The sequence below is a fragment of the Rhipicephalus microplus genome, chromosome 3, assembly GCF_043290135.1.
Source record: "Rhipicephalus microplus isolate Deutch F79 chromosome 3, USDA_Rmic, whole genome shotgun sequence".
NCBI lineage: Eukaryota > Metazoa > Arthropoda > Arachnida > Ixodida > Ixodidae > Rhipicephalus > Rhipicephalus microplus.
Genome location: NC_134702.1, coordinates 267,421,792 through 267,446,685, shown reverse-complemented (window position 1 = coordinate 267,446,685; position 24,894 = coordinate 267,421,792). Strand labels below are relative to the sequence as shown.

Here is a 24,894-nt window from a genome sequence, read left to right as displayed (position 1 = left end):
GAGACCGGCTGTAGCGACAAAAAGAGGCTTAACCCACACTTTGAACTGCGTGCGCGTGGAAGTGAAACCAAAACTTTCGAACAATCATAAGCGACCACTTAGTGTCCTAATGAATTTCAGGAGAGGAGGGAGCCTTCCTTGCACTATAGTTCGGCCGCATGGCTTCATGGAAGTGTCCGCTCGTTACCAACTTTCCCTTTCTCTGTGGTTCAACCTACACTTTGTCTCAGAAATGACGTGTATCCGCACGGCCGTGCATATGCGCAGTGACATTTTCGGTGACCTGGTTTGGCTCGTGTGTCGAGAGAGTAACGACGACGGGACAAGCCATCCACGACACAGGCACACCAACCTCTGGCGCAGACGCACGCAACGTGATATACAATAAGGAAGCTGTTTAATAAAGTCACGTCGTCTTATGTAACGGCTTGCTATTTTCAAAAGTAGTTGTAAAGCGCAGAATAATTGGTTTATATGTGGGGTTGGACGTCCGAAAAATCACCATATTATTATGAGAGACACCGTAGTGGAGGGCTCCGGAAATTTCGACCACCTGGGGTTATTTACCGTGCACCCAAATCTGAGCACACGGACCTACAACATTTCCGCCTCCATCGGAAATGCAGCCGCCACAGCCGAGATTTGATCCCGTGACCTGCGGGTCAGCAGCCGAGTACCTTAACCGCTAGACGACCGCGGTGGGGCTAGGGCCAAAGCTGAGAATAAGCGTGGTTCAGCATAGTTACAGGAACTCCTACGAAAGCAGAACAACGTAAGCATGCAGAAGTCGCTAGAAGGGCTACTGGCATTATATCAATTGTCAGCGTTGCTGGAAGATCAACAAATGCTGCCTATAAAATACCTGCGTGCTTACTTCATCTCTCTCGACAAATCGATTTGTAGTTTCCTACATGAGGCACGAGACTGAATGCGTCAAAAATCAAGTGTATCGTGGTAGGATCTTATCTTCGCGCAAAACTTTAACTGAAGACTTCATACCTCGTTCAACTGTGAGACAGGCGAACGCAAACTATCTGTCTTATGAAAGAAGTTACGCAGCACTACACCACATGTGAAAGCTTATGCCTATAGAGCACTTGTTAGACTTTCAATACAGCATGCCGGTATAGTCAGGAGCTTCTCCGAAAAGGACCTAAATGAGATATTTGAGAGCACACACAAGCGGTTCAATTCATTCTCGCTGTTTATTCTCGACAACCACGCGTATCTGAACCACTAGCGAAAGGAAACCTTGTACTTTCACAATGGAGACGTTTCCAAGCTTAATTTGTTTTTTTTTCTTTTGTAGCACAATAATTGGAGAATTTTAAAGTCACGTTATTTACTTAACCCGCTCCAACACCCATCGAGAACAAACCACTGCAATCAGACAACCTACAAGCCGCATCAACACGCACAAATATTCAATCTCTCCTTCAGCAATCTTCTACTGGAACAAATTACTTAATAATATTCTTGTGAATGGCAATGCTGTGAGATCCTTTGATACCAAAAATGAAAACAGCGACTTCTGTTCCTGATTGCATATTAAATGTGAAGGATCCTTCTGCGTACTTTAAACACTTTTAGCGTCTCACTGCGTATCTATCTATCCACCTATCTATCTAGCCGCTTACGTCTGGGAGCTCTCTTAACTCAGCGTGAACCAAAATTATTGTGGGAGTGTGAGATGTTTTGACAAATATGACGCGCTGGTCAAGGCATGAATAATCACAATCCCGTCACGTGCTCATCGTTTCTTGGTAGATACTAAGTGTTAATCACCTATGACACATGGTATTTACCAAGGAACGACGAGGACACACAAGGGTAATTTTAGTGCGTGAGCCTTAACAAAATCTGACATCAGCAGCGTGTAACGGATGAGTGCAAAAAATAAATGCCAAGGTCTGAGCAGAAATCGAACACCAGCCTTCTACGTGTAAATCAAGCATTCTACCACCAAGCCACGCCAGGTCTCGGAACTACTTTTCGAATAGACACTAATGTTCCTGAAACGTCAATTGTGGTTGCAGTGCAGGCTATCCAGTTTTTTAAACATTACATATGTACTATGATACAGCCATCAAGACGGGATATCCTCAATTGTAGTATGCCATGTGCTGAAGCTTTTGGAGAAGCTGTCACCCCCCCTGTAAAGTTGTCTGCGCCGCGTGGCGCACGTGTCTCGCCCAAAGGCTCTATTTCAGTGGTGACCAGCGCCGGGCGATAGATGGCGCTGTGTTTGTTCACTTTGAGTACCACTGTGGGTAGAGTGGTAGCGCCGGTGGTGGCCCCTGGCGGAAGGCAGGCCTTGGTGGTGGGCGAGAGTTGAGCGAGCCTCTTCTGCCCGTGGCGGCTGCCGCGAACGGTTGTCTGTAGCGTGGGTCGTCGGTGCTCGGCACCGCGGGCTTCGCGCCGGTGTCCCACGTGAAAAGTCAGGTGTTGGCGACGCCGCCTAGGGTGTATGTTAGTGTGTATGGTGTGTTAGTGTGTGTTTATCATGTCATTGTGTGTTTAGTGTGTCACTGCGTTATGTTGTTTGTATGGTAGCGTGTTAATTAAAATTGATGTAACATTCGGTGGACGATATCGTCGTCTAAATTAGTTAATAAATGTATGTATGTTGTGTGCTTTGTACCGACCGCGTCAACTGTGTCCGTTAACTCTAAGAGCGTGGCGTGGCACCTGCGCTCGTTCGCCTCGCCGAGACCCCACAAGCTTCAGGGTTACCATCCTCGTGAGCACCAGCACTTCATATAAGCTGTCAGACTACACGTAATCTGGCAGCCTTGTGGTACATGTTGATCTATGACGCCGTTCCATAGTTGTTCCTAGGCGCACGCATGCACCATGACTGGGTTGATGCCGTAGATACTGCTTATTAAAGTCATTTTCGTTATATCATTTTGTCTACGTTACTGAGTCCTCACATAAGATGCAGTGGTACACGAACGATTCCGAGGAAACTGGAATCACTCGTCCATTCCTTGTGATTGGGCGTTTTGTGCTAGCTGCCCGCGTCCCTGCCTTGGCCTGTCCTTTGACCTTGCCCGCCTGTCCGCCGACCGCAATGCCGCTTATAAACCGGAATGAGTCCATTATGAAAGACCTCCAAGGGTTCACAACGTGCTTCATACGCCATGAACTTTCACGCCGTAACCCGGAGACGACTGGCTCGATGGGTGAAATGATTGAGCGCTTGCTTCATGAGGTCGCCCACAACCGTCAACCGTCTGGTGGGCCCGACTCGACAGTTGAGCAGTCGCTTTCAAGTACGAAAATACTGAGTCACCTTTAATGATGATGGTAGCATTTCGGCACACCAGTGGCTTGAAGAGCTCGAGCGTACCCAAGTATTGGCGTCATTGACACCGTCTACTCTCTTCGCCGTAGCGCTTGGTAAGCTCCGTGGCCCTGCTGCAGAGTGGGAGAGTGTGGCAGGAAACTGTTTTGACACGTGCGAAAATTTCAAGACTGCGTTCGAGAGCCACTTTGGGGATAAATTTACCCTCTTGCAGAGGCAGCACCTAGTCACCAGACGTGTCCAGTCACCCCTTCAGAGCCTCTTTGGCAAAACTGCATGTAATTTCAAAATGTCCCGTCTAAGAACAAATTCTCAGCGCATTGAGTATGCCTAAAGGTGTGCGCGACGCACACATGGCAACTACTAACGCTGCACAGCAGGCACTAGCTGTGAACGTATTTCTTGCCATTGCCACCCAACTCGACCGAACTGTGGAGCATGTCTCTTTCTTCACAAGTCAGCCCCCTATCACAGCCGGAACATCAATGTCTCGAGCGCCTTCCATGCCTGTGCAGCAGGGTTAGTATTATAAATGACAGATCTTCGTCACCAATTCATCCGGCTTAGTCACCGCTCTCGTGTAGCATTTCCTCGTTACCACTAGAAGAGCAAGACAGCAGTTTTCTTCAATCAGCTCTAAAAATGGCGCACCTGCTTGCAGCCTGGGGGACGACCTAAGCAAGGCCACATGCTATAATTGCCGCCAGACTGGACATCTTGCACCAAAGTGCCCTCGTTCCAGATGCTGGCATCCGGCTATCCAACGGGTTTTCCTCCCATGGCGTCCTTTCAATCTTCGGAGCCACTTAAGCAACCACTTGTGCAGTGTGCCGTAACTCAAGCCGACATTCCACTTACAGGTCCTGTTAATGCATTTCCAGACAGTGTTTTGAAGTGCACAATACTCTCGTTGAGTGTTGTTGGATCTGCGAACCTATTACTACGATCCAAGCCTCGCATATCTGTTGTAGGTGGTGGTGCCGTTATGCCAGTTGGTACATTATATACTCGCACCACCCTAATGACCAGTTCGCCACAAATGATGTTGATTTAAGGCTCTGCAAAAGGACTGACCATTCCACCGACATCTCGCCGGATGCATCACCATATGCACGTCAACCATGTAGATGTGGCAAAAAGGATCGCGATTTCATGGAGCGCCAATGTCAAGCATTTCATGCAAAAGGCTCGGTGACCAAGACAGCACAGCTAGAACAGAGACTGTACCAGACACTAAGCCAGCTGCTGCAGGCCAAGTAATTGAAAACAAGGAAGCAATGGGACGCCGAGGCATGCCAACAGGCCAAGCTTTAGCCAAGATGAAAAGCTTCGAGAAGAAAAACCGCATTATTCTAGAATTCGCGGACCATATAGATGTTTTGATGGCTGCAAGACTATGAGACATCAAAAAAAACGGGGTGGGATGCAATACAAAAAGTTAATCGAGCATTTTACAAAAACAAAAAGAGGCGGGGGAGTTGGATTTGAGACTGCACGTATTCTGGCAGCCTTGTGCTATATGTTGATCTAGTCGTGACGTGGTTTCGTAGTTCTTAAGCGCGCACGTGCACCATGACTGAGTTGACGTCATCGCTGATGCTTATTAGTCACTTTCTTTATACTATTGCCTTGTGTACGTTGCACAGCCATCTTAAAAGTTATCGCTTCTGGTATTGCTAATACTTATGTTTTGTTGGTATCGCTGCGCAAGTGCGAACGATCGGTTATATAAACATATAGAACTGTTGAACAAACTTAATTCAAGTTTTTTCATTTACGAGATAATATTGGAAGGTCGCCAAGGCTAAAATTAGTTTTGAAAACGGCTTTACAAAGGCCCTGGTGGCCTGTACATAGATGTGAGAGCAGTGCGGAAATGATTAAAAGCACATCCACGCAAGTAAAATATAAATCATGAACAATACCTATAGTAATTTAAAAAAAATTCCAACTAAGGCGCAAGAATTTAAAAAGCTTCGACTGCAGCGGCGGCTACATGGCGGGAGCTGTCGCTTCGAATGCGAGAGTTCCCAAGTTCGATTCCCAGTGCCGACCGGTAACCCACCGGTTTTTTCCAATGAGTAGAGGAGTACACTGATGTGGTGTTTGGTTGCTCGTGGGTACTCATCTAGAAAGGTAGCCTCATAATACCGAGGGAAACAGCGCATAAAACAAGACTGAGAAAGAATGAACACATGATGCAAATTCCGATGAACAACAGTGTGTAAATTTATTACACCTGAAAATATATAGCTGAAAAAAAACAAGAACAAAAACTATCACGTGCTCACAAGAGGGGAAGACAAAAAGGAATGTGCCATGGGTTGAAATGTGCAAGTTAACCATTCAAAACAATAATCTATTTTTCCAGGAGGGCGAGTGAATTTCGCGCTCTCTCTTGTTGCGATATCTTGAGAGTATCATGCAGTTATGAAAGAGTGGGACGCAGCCGCACGAGGAGCAACGGGCTGCCAAGCTGTTGCTTGTCAAAGTCCTGAGATTATTTGCGTGCTCTCTCAGGTGGTCGTTCCAAGAGCGACTTGTGTGTCCATTATAGAACCGACAACAGGACAACGGAATGTCGGACACTACGTTGCTCACGGACTCAACGTACTGCGTCCTGTGTTTCTTTAAGGGGCTCTGCGACACTATTTGAACACGTAATTTTCATTGGTTCTGATGGTGCTGTGGAACGCGCTGATATTTTTGTAGCGGATTAGCAAGGAGCCCCGCCGCGGTGGTCTAGTGGCTAAGGTACTCGGCTGCTGACCCGCAGGTCGCGGGTTCGAATCCCGGCTGCGGCAGCTGCATTTCCGATGGAGGCGGAAATGTTGTAGGCCCGTGTGCTCAATTTTGAGTGCACGTTAAATAACCCCAGGTGGTAGAAATTTCCAGAGCCCTCCACAACGGCGTCTCTCATAATCATATGGTGGTTTCGGGACGTTAAACCCCAAATATCAATCATATATCAATTAGCAAGGAGGCAAAAAACTTTCTTTAAAAGACTACAACAGGGAGTCAAGACGTCTTTCCAGTACGAACGCATGACGAAGACTGGTTTGTTTTAAGTATGTACACTCTCGTAGAGAGGCCAAGGGAAAGTAAGAAGAAAGCATGCAGAGAAACGCAAGTATACATATAGTCAAAAACGTTTTCTCTGCACCCTGCACGTGCAACGTTTCCCAGAAACTCGGGTAGCTAACACAGTCGGCTCCAGCGGCATTAAACATTTCTTCCATAGTAGTCGTGTAGCTCTTAAAGGCGCACCGACATGGAGGACGCGCTCCCCTCTTTCTATACCACGTGTGTCCTTTAACATTGCAACTGCTGCCCGGGAAAGTGTCTTCTCCAAGTTGCCTCTTTTGTGCCTTTTCGCCGAGGGTCGCCCATGGGTCGTTCAACCAGTTCCTCAGAAGCGGCTGTTTTGTTTCCATTTTGCGACAAACACAACTTTCCCCCTAGATGAGTTAACTCTCGAACTAATTTTCCGTCGACTTCTAGGAGATAAAACAGCTGTATCGGTCGCTTCACTTCTGTTCCCCCGCTTAGTTTCAATCTGCAGGACCGCACTCTGTCGTCACTGCCTTTTAAAGTTTTTTCAATTTTGGCGGTCCTTCACTTGTGTCGTTTCAGATGTATTTTTTTAAAGAACCAAATCATCTATCCTTAGGTCACTCGTTCTCGTTGGACGGGTCAAATGTGCTGATCTAAGTTCCAAAAAGTACTCTTTCCGCCACCGCTTCCAGAATCCTTTAGCCACGGCCGACCGTCGTGGCTCCTCCTAATGACCTCCAACGTCGTTAGAGTTTCGCGTCACCACCTGGAGTTTCGGGTGGCAGGTGATGTGGAGGAAGGATTGTCAGCTTCTTTTCGACGAGGAAATGTGCTGGTGACAGCGGTTGTGACTCTTAGCATCATCGTAACTGAAAGTCAAAAGGCGTGAGTTCATGGCAGCTTCTACTTCGTACAATACAGTTGTGAGTTCTTCAAAGCTTAAACTGCTCCGACCTGACACTTTGCACAACGCTACCTTCATTGATCATACCAACCGCTTCAAGAATACGCCCCACCAGCTGCCCTTTCAACAATAAACTTCCATCTGATCTGTTTTTCGGTGAAGTATGACTGTATTTTCTCTGATTTTAGCAGCGCGAACATTGCTCTCAGATCCTTAACTGCTCTCTTGAACGTTAGAGCGTTGTCTGAATAAATAGTCGAACCGATTCCCCTGCGAGCCACGAAGCGCTTGAATACCAGGAGAAAGGCTGTAGTCGATATGTCCTTGACTAGTTGAAGATGTACGGCACGTGTCAAAACACAGGTGAAAATAGCAATGTAACATTTTCGGACATCACGCGATTGTTGACAAATCAGAGGTCCAGTGAAATCGATGCCGACAGTGTCGAACAGATTTCCCTTTGTTACTCTGTCAGTTGGAAGTGGTGCCTCTGGTTTCGTAGCTGGAGGGCAACTTTGTTTTCGACAGATCAGGCACTGCTTGATGACCTTTACTACCTGGTGCCCTTGGAGTATCCAATACGACTCTCGCCGTTGCGCCAAGATGTCGCGCACCCCCGAGTGCAACATTCTCACGTGACTTTTCCTTGTGAGCAGAAGCGTTAGGTTGTGAGTGCTAGGCAGAGTGATGGGATGTTTAGTCTCTTCGGGCTTTTCGGTGAGCTGCAGGCGTCCACCAACTTGCATGAGACCCTGCCCGTCAAGGTGTGCGTTCAGTGGCAAAATAGGAGCGCCTTTCTGCAGCGGTCTTTTGGCTTTCAGATTGCAAAAGTCGTCACTGAATGCCTCTCCTTGAGTTGCAGCCAACCAGTACTTCTCAGCATCGATCACCTCTTCAGCTCGTAGTGATCCACCTTTTTTTTTCGTGCCAGTTGCGGCAGTTGTTGACAAAGTGGCGGACCCACGCAGTTACACGCACGACCCTGCTGTATGAGCTGAACTCCTCTACTTTCAGTACTGCCTCGAGCGGTGATGATACTATTGGCATCACCGTCACTTTTCGCTCTTCCAAGTGGCATTCTTCTGCCCCTGAGCTAGGTTCACTGGATGTTGGCCAATGCATCTCATCCTTGTGAAGCCAATGTAGTCCTGTCCACCGCGATTCGCTTTCGAACAAGGCTTATGGGAGTCTACCGCGAGTGATTAAATCAACGGGATTGCCAACACCGGGGCAGTGTCTCCGATCCTTGGGATCACTCAGTGCTTGCAGCTCTCATACTTGGTTTGCGACGAAGGGCGTCCACCTTGCAGTGTTTTCTTTAATTCAGTGCATGGCTACTATTGAATCAGTCCAAAGGATAGTAGCAGCATCCTGGAGGTCCAAGGTCTTGATGACGTAGCGGCACAGTCGAGCGCCTATGAGCATCCCCATCAGCTTTAGTCGGGGTAACGAGAGGCATTTCAAGGGGGCTACTCTTGATTTGGCCATAAATAAGCTTATACTGATTGTTCCCTGGGGAGACTTGCTTGCAACGTATGCGAAAGCAACATATGCCTTAGGCTGGCATCGCAGAAAATGGGACACACTTTCTCTGTCTCTTCATGTCGGAAATTCCTTGCGATGGTTCTCGGAATGGAAACTGCCTTGATGCAGCGGAGATCTTCACAACAGCTTTTCCACTCTGCCTGCATTATTTCTGGCAAAGGATTGTCCCAACCAGGGCCTAACTCCAACAATATGAAACATTATTTAACGTAGAGCGTTGCGGCAGAAATGAACCCAAAGGGGACGAAAATTCTGGCTGAGACTTGCAACACGAATCTCTTGCTGTCAGCTCTTGTGGTGAGGAATTCAAGAAGTGAGGTCAGCTTGTAGTTAAAGGTATCTGTATGAGCCTTCCAACCCATTCGTAATACCTTGGTGGCTGTAGCAAGTCTAGCCGTTACCTTCCATTTTGCCAAGTTTCCATCTTCTATGAGGTTGATTAAATCGCGGTCGTTAGACATCCACTTGTGGAGTCGCATTCCTGCTTGTGACAATATGTCGCTTGATTGCTAGCATAACTTTTTAGCATGCTCAAGGCTGTCGACCTCAACGACAAGGTCTTCAATATAGAGGTGCTTGCGCAGGATGCTCGCAGTTTCAGCATTTTGTCTATGGGACTTTCAAGATGATGCTCTAATGTTGCGGCCAATAGGAAAGAACCCGATGTGACACCGAATGGCACGCGTGTCACCCGGTAAGTCGCCACCGCTGGAAGTTTTTCGTCCTTTTTTGGTGAAGTTTCATAGCAAAAAAAAACACACAGCATTACGGTCACCTGACAGAGATTTTGGAAGATATGCCTTTTCAATATCCGCGATCAGGCCGATGTTGTAAGTGCGGAAGTTGATTAGCAAATCGGTTGGCTTTGGATTAAGTTTTGGACCACTTTCCAGAACATCGTTCAGTGATAGGCGATCCTTGGCACTGGATGATGCGTCAAACGCCACCCTCAATTTGGTTGTCTGGCTTTCTTGTCGCACAACTGCTTGATGTGACATGTAGTGCACCTGACCTCGCGAAGTGCTGCAATGCTTGTCGACTGGCTCTGCATAGCCCTTTTCTATATATTCTTGGATGCAGGCCTCATATTCCACTATTATGGAATCCCCCTTCAAACGGCGCGTTGTTTGGAATATAAGACGCTTTGAGGTGCACTCGTAGTTGTCGTCAAGCTCGTCAACCATAGATCTCCAGGTTAAAGACACCGGGTACCAACCACTCTCAAGTTTGACGGTTTCGTTGAAGTGCTGTTCGAGCGCGTCTTGGGGTTGATCTAGTTCGTGTTCCTTGACGCCAGGGTGTTCGAGCTCCCATAATGACCTCAACTGACTCGATATTTTTTTGTTGGTTTGCTCGGTCACTGCTACTCGCATTCCGCCAGCAGCAGAGAGAGAGAGAGAGAGAGAAAGAGACTCCTGATGACATTCTTGTGCCGGCCTGGTCCAGGACTGTCCACCCGAATACAGTCTACACTGCCATCAGCTTGGGTGTTAGACGCTTGGTGGCTCCAGTTGCGAACTCGCAATAATGATCGGCACTGATGAGCAGGTTGTTGTTTTCACTTTCATCACCCCGTGCGACGTCTACAACTGGCAAGTCAAATTTCAAGAGTTCAAGCAGAACTGGCTTTGAAGGTGTAGCCATGATATCTGCGCAGATGCAGGGAACCTCCAAAGCTTCCACTCGTGTTCATTTTCCGTCATACTGGCTTCGCAGCCATGGCTGCTATAAGTCGGCTATAAACCGGCTACAGCCGTTTTATAGCGACAAGTCGGCTATAAACTGCACCCGACGAGCCTGGGTGCGGTTTATAGCCGACTTGTCGCTGAATGGATAGATTATGAGCTCCTCTTCCCCTAGCACCTTTAACTGTAGCCTTTCAGAGATGTTGTGATGGATAAACGTCCGTTGACTGCCACCATCTAGGAGAATGACTGACAAGTGTACTTTTGTGCGGTCCTTCTGCACAAGCTCGTTCAGTCTGAAGAACAAACTGATGCCCTTCTGTGCAAATAAACTTCTCTTCTGAGGCTAGAGAAGACTTCAACACCGTGGCTTGTCCAGTAACTGCTGGAGAGGATGCACGCTCATCGGCACCGTGGTGTTCTTTGAAATCAGAATCACACATAGGCGTAAGGTGTCTTTGACTACAGTTGGCACACCTGAGCCACTTGGCCTCACCTCACTCTTTCGACGTGTGCCTCTTAATTGTGCAACGGAAGCACCTGTTCTCACGCTTCATCACCTCTGTTTGTTCTTGTTTTCCTTTTCAAACTATGTATTTCCAGGTGTAATAAACTTACACACAGATGTTCGTCAGTGCTTGTGTCATGCGTTCATTCTTTCTCCGTCCCGTATTTTGCGCTGTTTCCCTCCCTATCATGTACCAACTGGCTCTTGAAGAAACCCGTCATCCCCTTGATAAACTGCGAAGGCGTATCCCTTAACTTGCCATAGACTTGATTTGAGCATGCGCCGCTGCTGTGGGAGGTAGGAAAATTAATATAGGTACAAGCGCATTTCTAGCCTGGTGCTCGGAAGATTGAAGGTATACTCGCTTGGGAAGGCCCCTACCTCGTGGGAAATTGGCGGCATGGGACCGCCAGACGTAAAATTAAGGTCATCCTCTTTTTTTCTCTCTTTGTTACATGTATCGGTTTGCAACAGTTGTACATATATTTAGCGTCTTTCATAACGTATCACTCAATAAATAGATTGAAACATGGTCACCTTCCCTCTGCATGCTTCGCATATCGTCGATTCTCAAGGTACGCGGGATCTGCCAATTTTTTTTCTTATCTCTGTAATCACAATTGCAAGACCTGTTTGAACCTCAAGTAGGTGCGAATAAAAAATAAAGATAACGGTCATGTTTCATGATATACACGCTTCCAGAAATCTTGCCAAATATCTTACATTTGTTCTTTAATATTACGCTATATATTATTACCTCAGTATTCAACACTTACTCTACGGGAGGTGTTTCTTACACTCAAGATATTTTCGCACCTCTGAGCTGTGTTGACTTTGTGAAAAAGAATAACAAATTTGAGAAAATCTTGATATTGGTTCAAACAGAGACGCAATTTACACTGCATGGTCTTTCTACCAAACACGAGATTTATGCTTTAATCGAAAGCGAATAAACTGTTTTTATTATATACTTAGAAATTTTGGCGCAACCTCGACTCACGCAAACACTCACACACGCACACACACTTACACCAGAGCAACACACACGACACGCAGCGTGTGTGTTGCTCTGGTGTAAGTGTGTGTGCGTGTGTGAGTGTTTGCGTGAGTCGAGGTTGCGCCAAAATTTCTAAGTATATGATGTATAACCAACTAGCCCAACAACAAGTTTTATTATGTTTTTATTATGTGGCATGTTTTATGGTCACACTTTTTTTAACCCTTTACTGCCGAATGTAGCCAATTCGCGACACACCGAAATTCTTCGAGCAAATACGCCACGAAATACGTGCCGCCTTTATTTCCGGCTGCCAAAAACTCACGGGTCATGTAGCTTTCATAATGAAAAATCTAGTGCAGTCTCGTCTAAAGTATTTTAATCTGGAACCAACTGTTTTGGAGCTCTTGAAGGAGAGCGCAAAGCGTGTTTAACTCTCATTTCTTCGTTTTTTCTTGCTTGGTTGACGTAAGTTTTATATTGAATAATTTGTTTATTCAGTGTGTGCGCACACAAAAGATAGTATACAACAAGTTACGTAGTTCTGAAGTAAGTTTTTTTTTGTTGCAAGATCCTCGCTTCTATGGCATATGTAGAATTGGTGACATACGCAAAAGTATGTATTAAAGTGGAATTTTAAATAATTTAAGTGCGGAATCATTTGACGGTTTCTACTGAAAGCCGGAAAATGATTAAATGTTTCCTTTCCCTTGGTGGTTTAGTAATTCAGGCATTACAGTGTCAAGGAAGAAAATAGTCTTTGAAGTTCATAATGGACGGCTCTCTGCCCAGTCGTTCAAACGTCACCTTCCCCAATGCCGTCAGAGGTGAATTTCGAAAGTTGTCTTCCCCTTTACGCAACAAATTACAGAAAGAGAAGAACAGCTTACCACTAAGGCACCGGCGAGGTCATTCTTGAAGCACTCCAAGAACTGAAATACAGTGGGCATAAACAGAAATAGTCAAAGAATTGTAACTTTACATTCACCAACTCGCTATATAACTGCTATTTTCATTTTACTGCAAAATCTGTTACGAGATCACAACTTGGGTCATGCGCAGTTGTCCGGCGCCGCCACTGCCGCCGCCGCCGGTGTCCGTGACGACATCGCGCAAAGTTAGAAGAAGAAAAAAACCTAGCACCAATGCAACAGCAGGGCTCGAACCGGGGTCCGCTAGGTGCCAGCGCAGTATTTTACTACTGAGGCACGCCGGTGCCCGAGACTTGTTGGTAAACTTGCCTTAGGCAGGCTTCATGTCGGGAAAGTAATCGCGTAAATACGACGACTTAGAAAGCGTTACAAAACAGCGTAAGAACAACCAATTGTTGCACAATGCAAAAAGCGTAACGAGTGCCTCCTTCAATGATCCAAACCATTACAAAATCCTGTTCTTGTTCGGCTATGAACTATGGCGCATATCCACTTCAGGCATAATTCCTCATTGTCTTTAGCCACTGCATGCATAATTGGCACAGAATCCCTTGCATGCGTTTAGTGGATACTACACTTTTCAGAAAAATGACGAAAGATAGCATAGAGAATGCCGGCCCACCACCATAACATTAATATTATTGTTACCGTAAAGGGTATCAAGCAAATGTGCTTGCAGCAGTTACGCAGTGAGTGTTTAGAAAAGGCTCTGAAAGGCCGTTCTTCTAGCTTTTGCTCTTACTGTGCTGCGCCTTCTGCGCAGGCCTGGCGTTTTTTGAAGACGATAGTCTTTCTTGGGGACCTTCGACGCAAAAATTTCGGTTTGTCTGTACATTTGCCTGTTTGTCCGCCCTTAACGGTAGCTTAAACGGCACCAAAGTGGCCAAATGATACTCCCAACGGCCGACCTCATCCGCAGCGCCCACCAATATTGCTCAAAATTCAGCGTTCATACTTGTGGGATTCTCAAATAAAAAGCAATTATTTCGCATATCTGTGGCACCATAAAAACACGTCAATATTCTGTATGCGTGTCTTTTACTAGAAAAGCCATACAAAAGTAATTCTGAGGACTTCGCGCTTATCACGTTGCGTTGACTATGCAACGCTTGCACGAAAAGGCAAGTGTTTTCAACGCTTTGCTAAGACGACACGGTGGTGGCACCTACCAGTCGCTTTGCGTTCTACACCTTATCACCTCCAAGACGGGCGCGCAGGGCGTGCGCACTTCGTTTTTTAGGATAACTGCCAGACAGCGCTCATGTCTCACGTGTGCCGGGTCTTGATGCGCTCGTTCACCTCCGCTGCATGCTCGAGGCACTCTAACGCAGCGCCTCCAGAACAACATTCACCGATTTTTTTTTTTCGCAGAACATCAAATAAACGTTTTTCTCACTCTCTCCAGACGCAAGACTATTGTCTTTCGACGACATTTGCAGTGTAACATGCAGATAGGGGGCCAATTTTTTTTAAGAATTCCGCTGAGAAAGATACTTTTAAGATGCTCTGCACGGGCCCTGCTTTGTCTCTAACCCTTTCCTGCATTTTCAGGCCTCGGATTTCTTGCCAAACGTGGGAGGTGGCCCTCAGCTTCATGAACATCAGCGATGCAAGAAAAAAAAAATCACCACCCAAGCACTCTGTATCAATCAATGCTGAAACGTGCGGCCCCGGTGTATGGCGGTTGGTTCAACCCGACGTAGCACTGAAGCCTTTCACAATTATTGGTTACATGTTCGCGCTTCTTAATGAGGCTAGGCACATGTTTGACTAGGTTTTAATACAGTGTTTTTTTTCAAATGCCGCACATCGTGCCTCACATGATCAGGGTCATGGAAGAGTGTAATGATTTGTTAAATTTGGGAGCCTTCGACAGAGGCGGCGCGCACATTCATGCTCCCTAGGAATAATGCATTTCACTACGCGTTATTTACAGTGGTTGTTCTCGAACCAAAGGTGGTCAACGACGTCGCAGCCGAAGCCAAAGTGCCGCTGGAGAAACTCCCGGCGAACGCGCTCCAGAAATCATCACAATAACGCAGTGACGCCACCTGTTAGGCGCAGGCAATGCGCCGTGTCGCAGAAAGAAGTTAGATACCTTTTTCTCTTCTTCAATGTGATTGACTACCTTACGCAAGGTACAGAATTATGCCAATCAATGATTAAAAACTGGACCCCAATCGGCCTTTATCGCCATCACCAATGCACCGAGTGCAATAGTCGTTCATTGGCACGCTATGTCATGCGTATTTAACTCGTTCATTTTGGGTAGCACAAAATACCTTGTTCTCAAAGAGGCCATGCGACACAATTTGAGCGTCTCCTTTTCATCGTTCCTTTCAGCCGATATCGTTGTGCAAGCGGCAAGATTATATTGAAGCTGTTATCATTTTATTTCACAGTACTGACTACCTTGATTTCAGACAACGGAAACACATATCCGCTATTTTTGTTATGGGAAGTGACTTCATGTCTTGTGACGTGACTACTAAGGCAACAGGTCTTTGATTGAGTGGACGCCACAAGTAGCGTTCAACAATCATGTGGCAGTTGCTAGGCCATACGAGTGAATGCTAAAAACAGTAAAAACTAATTTTTATTCTTTCTGAGAAAGAAATAATTACTGTTTAAATGATGTATTTAAAAAACAAGCACGACACTTATTTTTCATCATATGTGAACGCGAATATGGTACGCCAGAAATTAAAGATAGAAACACATGGCGCGTTCTTAGCGAGACGAAAAATGCGACATGCAGAGGACGCTGACGCAGCCGTACAACGTGTACGGAGAATGTGCCCACCTGAGGTGTATGTATCTCACACTATGACCGTGCGCGCGTCTGCTACTCGACACATGTGGTTTTTAGGGGCGAAGCTCCTCCAGCCGTGGGTCGTGCGTCCTCGATGTATGTAGTGGCAAGTAGCCACCTCTCGTTCAAGTCTTGGAATTCCTTTAGATAGTCGTACTTGCATATGATGAAATATATGATGAAAAGATGTGAAATGGTCGTACTTGAAGTGTTCAGTAGATGAACGGACGAGTGGACGGACAGACAGACGGATGGACAGACAGACAGACAGACGGACGGACGGACGGACGCGGCCAGCGGACGGACGATGCACGGTTTACCGATAAAACGCTCCGAAACTACGCCCCACTCATCATCCTTCGTTCCGCGGATATACTGGGATTTTTATATTATTTTCAGCCGGCAGGCAAACTGTTTTTATTCTTTTGTGGAAGGCACAAAACAGCCAGACAAAATGAAAGGTCATGGGAGTTGCGTATGTGTGTCTTGCATTTTCAACCAATAAAATCAGTTAGCGATTAGCCTAAGGAGACACTAACTTAAGGTGTTCACGTGGCTGGCATGGATGGTAAATTCCCAGCAGCCAAAGTTTCCTGTAAAAACAAATATTAGAGAATAAAAGTCTGAGACATTCACATTCCCAACGCGGAAACTTCTATTCTTGTCATATTGTTTAAGTACCACATGGTTTGACATAACAAACTCTGCATGCAGGTGCACGACGCCCATCTGCAGACCTACCACATGTTAGGGGCATGCCAGCTCAATTCTTCTTTACCCCCGAACCAAAATTCACTCAGAGAAGACTGGGAGATGACCCTGCTTGGTTGCCAGAACCATCAGGCCTAACAAGTCATGGTCCACAGTGCCAGGACAGCCGCCACAATTAATGGGGTTCTTGACTGGGGACTGGTAATTTGAAAACAATGATAATTTAACGGCTGGTATTGTTTTGTGCTGTGCACTGCCTAAAAATAGACATTGCGAAATTCGCCAACAACCCTGCCGACACATTGCAGAGTGTTGCAGCCAATAAGAAGCGGGCAGTTCTGTTATGCCTATGCGAGGAGTGTGCTCATTTTAAACACTTGCTTTAGCAGAGTCCTTCACTAGTCGTGTTTCTCCGTTTCACTGCAGGGAACCTGACTCACTAGGGGCAGGTTTCCCTGGCAACCTCTCTGTTATTTTTTAATAAATGTTTACCGCTACTACTACTACTCGCGGTGAGGGAATCGTAATGGCAGACACCGTAGCAGACGAAGCTGTTGTCTCCACCCTCCAGGGTGGTGGTGGGGAACCCTATCAAAGAACCCTACCACGAAGAGTGAAGATAGCGCCATTGTTCCAATAGCAAAGTTGTGTAAAGCAGCCGTGATTCGTGTGACGTGTCCTGTGTGGTCACTGGTCTCTGAGGTACCTGCTACATAAATCGGGTGAATCGCACCACTGTACCCCTCAAATGAAGCTCAACACTATGGAATGAGAAAGGCAACGAGAAGACTCCGAAGACCTACCACGGCTTGGCCGTACGCCTACGAAGGGTGCGAGCTTTTGTCTATAGAGTTAGGGTGTCCGTGCGGTGTCTGTGGTGTTCAGGTGGCACCTCTCTGCGCTGAGAATCAACGTTAGAGTAGCCAAGCATCCAAAGTCTTTAAAAAACCCAGAAGCGGCCAGCTCAGTCTTCAGAATCGTCAAGTTTAGCTTTGTCAAGCCTTGCGCGGCTTAGTTGAAGTTTCGCCTTTTTTTCCCCGCAGAAGTCGTGAGATAGATATGCAACCACACAAAAATATGCATGGATGCGTATTTTCAAAAACCCAACGCACAGCGAGCTACCCTTTCTTTCGCCGTGTGGAGAAACTGCGCTACGCGTGGTGGCATGATAGGCACTAATGCTTATATGTATTTAAATATCGTTTCTACCAAACAGCTTATATTTGCACAATTACTGTACGAGTATTTGTGTTCAAAATATATATCTTCATTGCGTTGTTGTTCTTTTCTCTGCAACTTTTCTTTGCACATTATTAAACTTTATTGAAGTTTAGCGAAGTGTTCGAAAACAGTGATAATTCAATGGCCGGTATGGTTTTGCGCTGTGCACTGCCTAAAAATGGATAGAGCAAAATTCTCCAACAAGCCTGCCGACACATTGCAGAGTGTTGCAGCCAATAAGAAGCTGGCAGTTCTGTTATGGTGATGGGAGGAGTGTGCTCATTTTAAACACTTACTTTAGCAGACCCCTTCACTAGTCGCGTTTCGCATTCCGCATAGCAATCAGCGACTTATACGCCCAAGCGGTAGCTGTTCTTGTAGCATGTCATGCTTTACGGTATAACTTCTTTTTCTTTTTGACGTTTTACATCCAAAACATAAGGAGGCACCCTTGATGATTGTTTTTCTTCATGCATCTTTAAAATTGAATTCTTTGTAACTACGATCCCAGGAAATAAGTATGTTGCAAAACAATCACCCCAAATGATATCACGGTTAACTCACCGTATCCCGCATAATCTAAAGCGGGAAGGAGAGGTGGTTGCGTATTGAGGGAAAGAAGAACATGTTATATAAATAGCTTAAACAGAAAATTACACTTTCGGAGGAGTTTCAGGCTTGGTGTGTGTCCGGTGGTGCATGCAAGCATGACTTGGGCCAGACAGGCTATAGTAGATGCGAGGTAAAGCGTTGATATTAGAGGAAAAGAGTAAGAGAGAATAATGGGGGAAAACGCCCAGCAGACGCGGAAAGGGCAGCACGGTCACAGCGAAAATTGGAACAGCGGCCTCAAGGAACTAAGTACAGCTGCCACACTTGCTGGGTAGCTCTCATGAATGAACATTATTGCTAAAAAGTAGGGAAGCACCCACTACGCTATTATTCGTTAATTTGCTGAGTCACATCGGTAAGGCTTACTTTGTTGATGACGACAGCGAATAATCGCTGAGCCTGTTGTAATGAGTTGGAAGCACCCGCTGGTTACGCTTTGTGTGACACCCGGTTATTATTCAACTCTTCTGAAACGCTATGTTGCACATGTTAACGCGATTCATCCCCGACAGCAAGCCTGAATATGTTCTGTTTGCAAAGCATTTGCACGCACCGGCATGGATCTTTGGTAGAATACTGTACTAGCCCGCAAACGGCCGGGGTTCAAGTCCCACTTTCTTTAAGGTATTTTTAATTTATGTCATTTCATAAATGCGAAGCATTTCTTTGCGTACTGCATGTACTTTGAACATCTATCTATCTATCTATCTATCTATCTATCTATCTATCTATCTATCTATCTATCTATCTATCTATCTATCTATCTATCTATCTATCTATCTATCTATCTATCTATCTATCTATCTATCTATCTATCTATCTATCTATCTATCTATCTATCTATCTATCTATCTATCTATCTATCTATCTATCTATCTATCTATCTATCTATCTATCTATCTATCTATCTATCTATCTATCTATCTATCTATCTATCTATCTATCCATCTATCCATCTATCTATCCATCCATCTATCTATCTATCTATCTATGTCGGGGTGCTCTCGTGATCACTGCCTTGACTTGTTGCTCTGTTTCGGTTCATTTTTCTACATCAACCGGGGTGGGCCAAGGTGAATTGGAGGCTTCGAGCAAGCAAATCTTTTGCACAGGGTGTTTCACAACTGAATCATTGGCGAGACGGATGGAGCAAGCGCGCACCATGTTATATCTATCTGGCAATAACTCAAGAACTATACCCAATTCCCATGACGCCAGTGGTGCCATGTCTTTTTGCAAGAACACTACATCACCGACTGGGAGCCTTGTTGTTGGACATGTTGAGCGATTGTGTGCCGACCGCAGCAATAGCAAGTACGCTCGTTTCCATCTCTTCCCAATTTCCGCTGTTAGACACTGTTACATGACAAGCTTCTCGTTGCAGATAAACGGATACGTGAGGCTCTAATGGGCAGACCTGTTGTGGCAATGATGTGCTGCGTTTACCCAGCCAGAAATGCAGTGGAGCGAATAGCTGTAGCTCGTTAGGCTCACTTCCAAGATAGGTGAGTGGTCTGCTGTTGGTCGCAGCGTCAACCTCACACAGATCCGTTGTGAGGCCTTGCACGTCAAAAACGAGAAACGCTCTCGAAGCTCACTGAAGGTTGCTTCAGCACCACCGTGGATCGTACGCATATATGCTGCTGAAACAAGCAAGCAGGTGAGCTTATGGTTGCTTGATGGTAAGATGTGGTGACGAATGTCCTGTTCAGCGTGTTGGAGAAAGGGGAGGTTTTGCACGTGGCGTATAAGCCGCACCGCGATGGTGCATGCCAGGAGCTCTAGGCGTGGAAGTGATACCATTTTCAAAGGAGCAAGTCGACCCTTGCTGATCAAGAGTCGTGTGAAGCATGTTTCTGGTGGCGAGTTCACTCGTAGGTAAATGAAAGCCCCGTATTCTCTAGGACTGGCATCAGCGAATATGTCCAGCTGAAATAAAAATGACTTATTATTGTCTCGTAAGAATATATACCGTGGAATAGTGACAGATGAGTCGGACAGCTCAGAACACCAACTGTTCCGTTCGACCTGTTTATATTAAGCCATATTGGCATTCCGTGCAAAGATTTTTCTTCCATAGGTTCTGGAATACTATTTTAGCCTTTGTGGTGCATGGAGTGAGGTAACCCAGTGGGTCGTATACTCTGGCCAAAGCTTTCAGGGGTGTATGTTTGGTAGCCAGATTTCCGGCGGTAAAGATAGCTGCGTACTCAGTGCTCAGGATAAGGTGATCACCTGAACGTTCCCTGGGACCACCTAAAACCTTCATCATTAGACTCTTTCCAGCTTCATTTTCAATGGAGCAGCTGTCATGTAAGAATCTTTCTTTGAACTCGTTGCAATTCGAGGCGCACTTGTGAATTTCCATGCTTGCCTCGTACTTCATGTACCTCCATTGCCACCTGTGTGCTGGGCAGCCCGATGATAAGATCACCTTCGAAGAACGCGTGCTTCAATAAGGATACGGTTTCTGACAAGTTCTGCTGACGAGATAACAGATGATGATGAATTGTAGCGGCCAAAAAAAAAACAGGCTTGATGCAGCTCCATATGGTATTTTGGTCATCCTTCAAGTTGTGAATTGTGGCATGGGCTCTTCCTTTGTTGGCCGTCGTTACAGCCACCAATACCTCAGGAGGTCGCAATATTCGGGCCGAATGAACAGCCGGAGGTATGCCTTCTTTATAATGGCAACAAAAACAACAGGGTGGCAGTGAAAGTTCAGTAGTGGCTGGACAATGTCCCCACCGAGTTTGATGCCCTTCGATAGGACATCGTTGAGGCAGGGACGACCAGCTTCATGTGATGACGCATCAAATATCGCTCAAAGCCTCGTTGTGACGGCGTCCCGATGAACTACTGCGTGATGAGGCATATAGCATACATTATCTCCGACTAGCTGCTTTTCTTGCACCTTCTCAGCTTGTCCATCATAGAAATATGCGGTAATAGCCAGGTCGTATTTCTGTAGTACTGTTTGCTTCTCTCGGGAACGGTTGATTTGAAGTTTTAGTCGCCGTTCTGCCAGTCAGCGATTATTGTTTCCGGCTGGTAGTCCTGGCTGTTCCACCGTGAGCACCACCTGATAACGTCTATCTTGCTTCGTTATGTGGCGCTTTAATGCAGAGAGGTGCCAGTCTATCTCTTACGGTTGTGAATAGCTTCCATCAATTCCGATGGAATCAAGATGCGCCACATCAAAGATACGTCTGTGTCTAGTGAAGAATCGCTCCTCAATATGGACAGTGCGCTAGACGGGTACTGGCTTCCCGACGATAATGGTCTTTCTACCATCTATCCAAACGTTGTTCTGATCACTGTTAGCGTCTAGTTGTTGTGGCAAATCTTACCAGTGGTCACCTTCCAATAGGCGTCAGATCCTATTAGCACTGTGGTATTTGCCTTCTTGCCACCAATTCTATTGACATGCGTCAGCCACATGGTACTCCTTTTCGAGGAGTACCTGCAAGATATGGTGCTCTAGTGGTGGACTCGTTACAGAGCGGATCTCTGGACTTGGCAAGGCTTCTAACTCCACTTAAGCATCGCTAAATCAGATGCGCAGCCACATGGAGACACGGTCAGCGCATAGTCGCTTCTGAGATTTGGAAATTCCAAATGTCTATGTGAAAAATTCTCCCCTTCCGATGACAGAACACTGAAGGGTTCTGGCTGCGTCTGCGTTAATAGAGCTACGCTGTCTACAGCTTTCCAGCAGAATTCGAACGAGGAGGCGTCAATTTTTGGACATTGCCCATGTAAGGCCCGTCTGCAATAGTACAGCCGTGCATCTGATGTGCGTGCTTTGGGCGGTTGTAATAGTTCGAAGATTCGGCAAAGGGGGTCTTTCCAACGCAACAGATTTCGCAGCCGGCACTGGGTTCTTAACGACGGGCTTGGACAGGTCGTACTGAATTGTCAGGTGGCGACGATGGCAGGAGCCACACGTGAGCTTGGTGGCTTTTTTGCATGCCCTTGCGATGTGGTTGCGAGTACAGAAGTAGAAACACCAGTTGTTATTTTGTAGCCTCACTCGCTTTTCGTCCGCTGACAGATCGGCAGTGAAGGACATCATTTATGTATGCTGTGCTCTCGGCTGTTGCAAAGTGGGTACACTTGATTGATCGATGCTGCGGAACCCGTAAGAGCTGTAGACTATGGAACGAATTCGGTGCCGTCTGGGCTTTCTGTCGCCATGCTGTCTTCACCTTCGTAGGAGCGGCGGCTTGGTTGCAGGGGACATTCCTCCCACGCTTTTACTCCAAGAAATGCCAACAGGTCCTTCGATCAGCGCAGTCTGTCTTCGGAAGTCTCCGTACCACTGTAGGCGTGGTCATACTATTTTATCCTTTGGCGGTACATGATAGCCAGATCGTCTGGCGAGCAGCCCATCATGACCCGATTCAGTACCACGATGTATTGATCCGGGGACACTCCAAGGCCCTCTAAAGCGCTCACTCCAAACAGCACATTGCGTGAAGTGTGCGGTTTGGCAACTCCTGATGAGCTCTTCACGTAATTCAACATCAAAAGATAATCCACATGCTCATTGATGAGGATATCTCACCGTCCGAGCCGATTTGTGAGCATTTTATTCGCGAGCTCGTACTTCTGCTCGACTGACCGGATTCCTTCGATTGACCGTTTAGGGCTGTTAGTTAAATACGTAAGCAAATACTTCAAAAGTTTCGATGCGTGGTATTTCAGGGTTTTGGTGGATATTGGCGTCGTAATGATTCCAAGGCCTGCCAGTCGCGCAGGTAGCCGTCGAAGGCAGGTATCTGTAGCTTGGGTGCAGTGGCTCTGTAGCCTGGGCCGTACACTCGATCGATGACGTGGCTCTCTCACATGGTCCGGAGCATCGACGGAACTCGGGAGGTCTGCGTTGCTCGATCCTGATCCGGAACCTTCAGCATGCGTCGTGGTAGCTTCCTCACGACCTTGCATCTAGCACACAACGCACCATGAGCAGCACGTGTGCTGCTCATGGTGCGTTGTGAAGATGACTATGTGGTTGTTAGGTGGATTCTGTTTTGTTTGTTTTGTATTTTCTTTTTTTGTTAGATACTGCCCGAGTATATATTGTGCGGTTCTGGCAAATAAATCTTGTTGTAAGTTCAGTGCCGCTGTCTGTCTCCTTCTTTTTCTTGTCTCTCGTTATTGGCGCTGTTTTTTATGTGAATCATGTCGTACCAACTCGCCCAAGCAACCACGTCAGTTACTAGGACAAACCATGAAAGCCTGAAGTGCAACTGAAAAAATAGAGATAGTGGAGTTTTAGAAGTTAATCATTATGCTTAAGGTAGCCGACATCACGAGGTATAACACGGAAGGAATTGAGCAGCCTGTAAAAAGTGGCTAAAACCTAAAAGCTGTGAAGGGATGCTTGTGCATAGACGAAAATCAGATATATGCATATAGGAACAAGGAAGACAATGTCATAACTAATATGAATAAAATAGTCGAAGTGGCGAAGAAGTTCTACAGAGAGCTGTACAGAAGCCAGAACAACCAGGATGATATGGTGAGAAACAATAATAGTGCAGAGAAACTCAACATCCTACCAGTAACGACAGGGAAGTAAAAAAAGCCTTAGAAGGAATACAAAGAGGGAAGGCCACTGTTGATGATAACAACGGGCCTTCTGAAAGAGGGCGGAGAACTTGAGTTAGAAAAATTGGCCACGTCATAAACGAAGTGCCTCTTGACGGGAAGGGTACCAGAATCTTCGAAGAACAACAACATCATCTTAATTCATAAGAAAGGAGAAGTCAAGGACTTTAAAAATTACAGGCCGATCAGCTTACTCTTCTTTCTCTACAGGTGATTTACAAAAGTAGTAACTTATAGAATTAAGACGACATTAGATTTCAATCAACCAAAGTACTAAGCAGGATTTCGTACAGGCTACTACGCAATATACCATATTCATACTATCAATCAGGTAATAAAGAAATTCGCGAAATACAAACAACTGCTATGCATATATATAGCTTTCGTAGATTACGAGAAGGCGTTTGACTCAGTCGACACATCAGCAGTAATGCAGGTACTACGGAATCGGGGCATTGAAGAACTATACGTAAACAAGCAACAGTGGATCCACAGCCACCATAGTTCTCCACAAAGAAAACGACAGAGTCTCAATCAAGAAGGGTGTAAGGAAGGAAGACATCATGTCTCCAATGCTATTCACTGCGTGTTTACTTGATGTTTTCAGTACCCTGGATTGAGAAGAGTTAGGGATGAGAGTTGATGAACAGTATCTTAGTAACCTGCAATCCGCTGATGAGTCATAACAATGCCTTGATGAGTAACTCAGGGGGCGAAATATAGTTCAAGATTACTGAAGTGGACACGGAAAGCAGAAAAGTAGGTCTGAAACTAATATGCACAAAAATAATGTAATGTGCAACAGTCTCGACAGAAAACAGCACTTTGCGATAGGTGGAGACAAGCGGGAAGTTTTAAACGAATATGCCTTCTTAGGACCGGCAGTAACCACGCAGCGGAACCATGAGAGTAAAATAAGTAAAAAAATAAGGATGAGGTGGATCACATTCGATATGCATTATCAAATCAAGAATGGTAATCTGCCACTAACCC

At 46.0% G+C, this 24,894-nt stretch overlaps 1 protein-coding gene across 1 annotated transcript in view; it reads right to left on the bottom strand.

The window, feature by feature from the left end:
• LOC119159824 (uncharacterized) overlaps nucleotides 1-24,894 on the bottom strand; it is a 202,215-nt gene that overhangs the window by 88,367 nt on the left and 88,954 nt on the right. Inside the window, exon 4 of the mRNA XM_075891003.1 lies at nucleotides 12,891-12,932. Coding sequence (XP_075747118.1) covers nucleotides 12,891-12,932 — 42 coding nt within the window. The remainder of the gene's footprint in view (nucleotides 1-12,890; nucleotides 12,933-24,894) is intronic.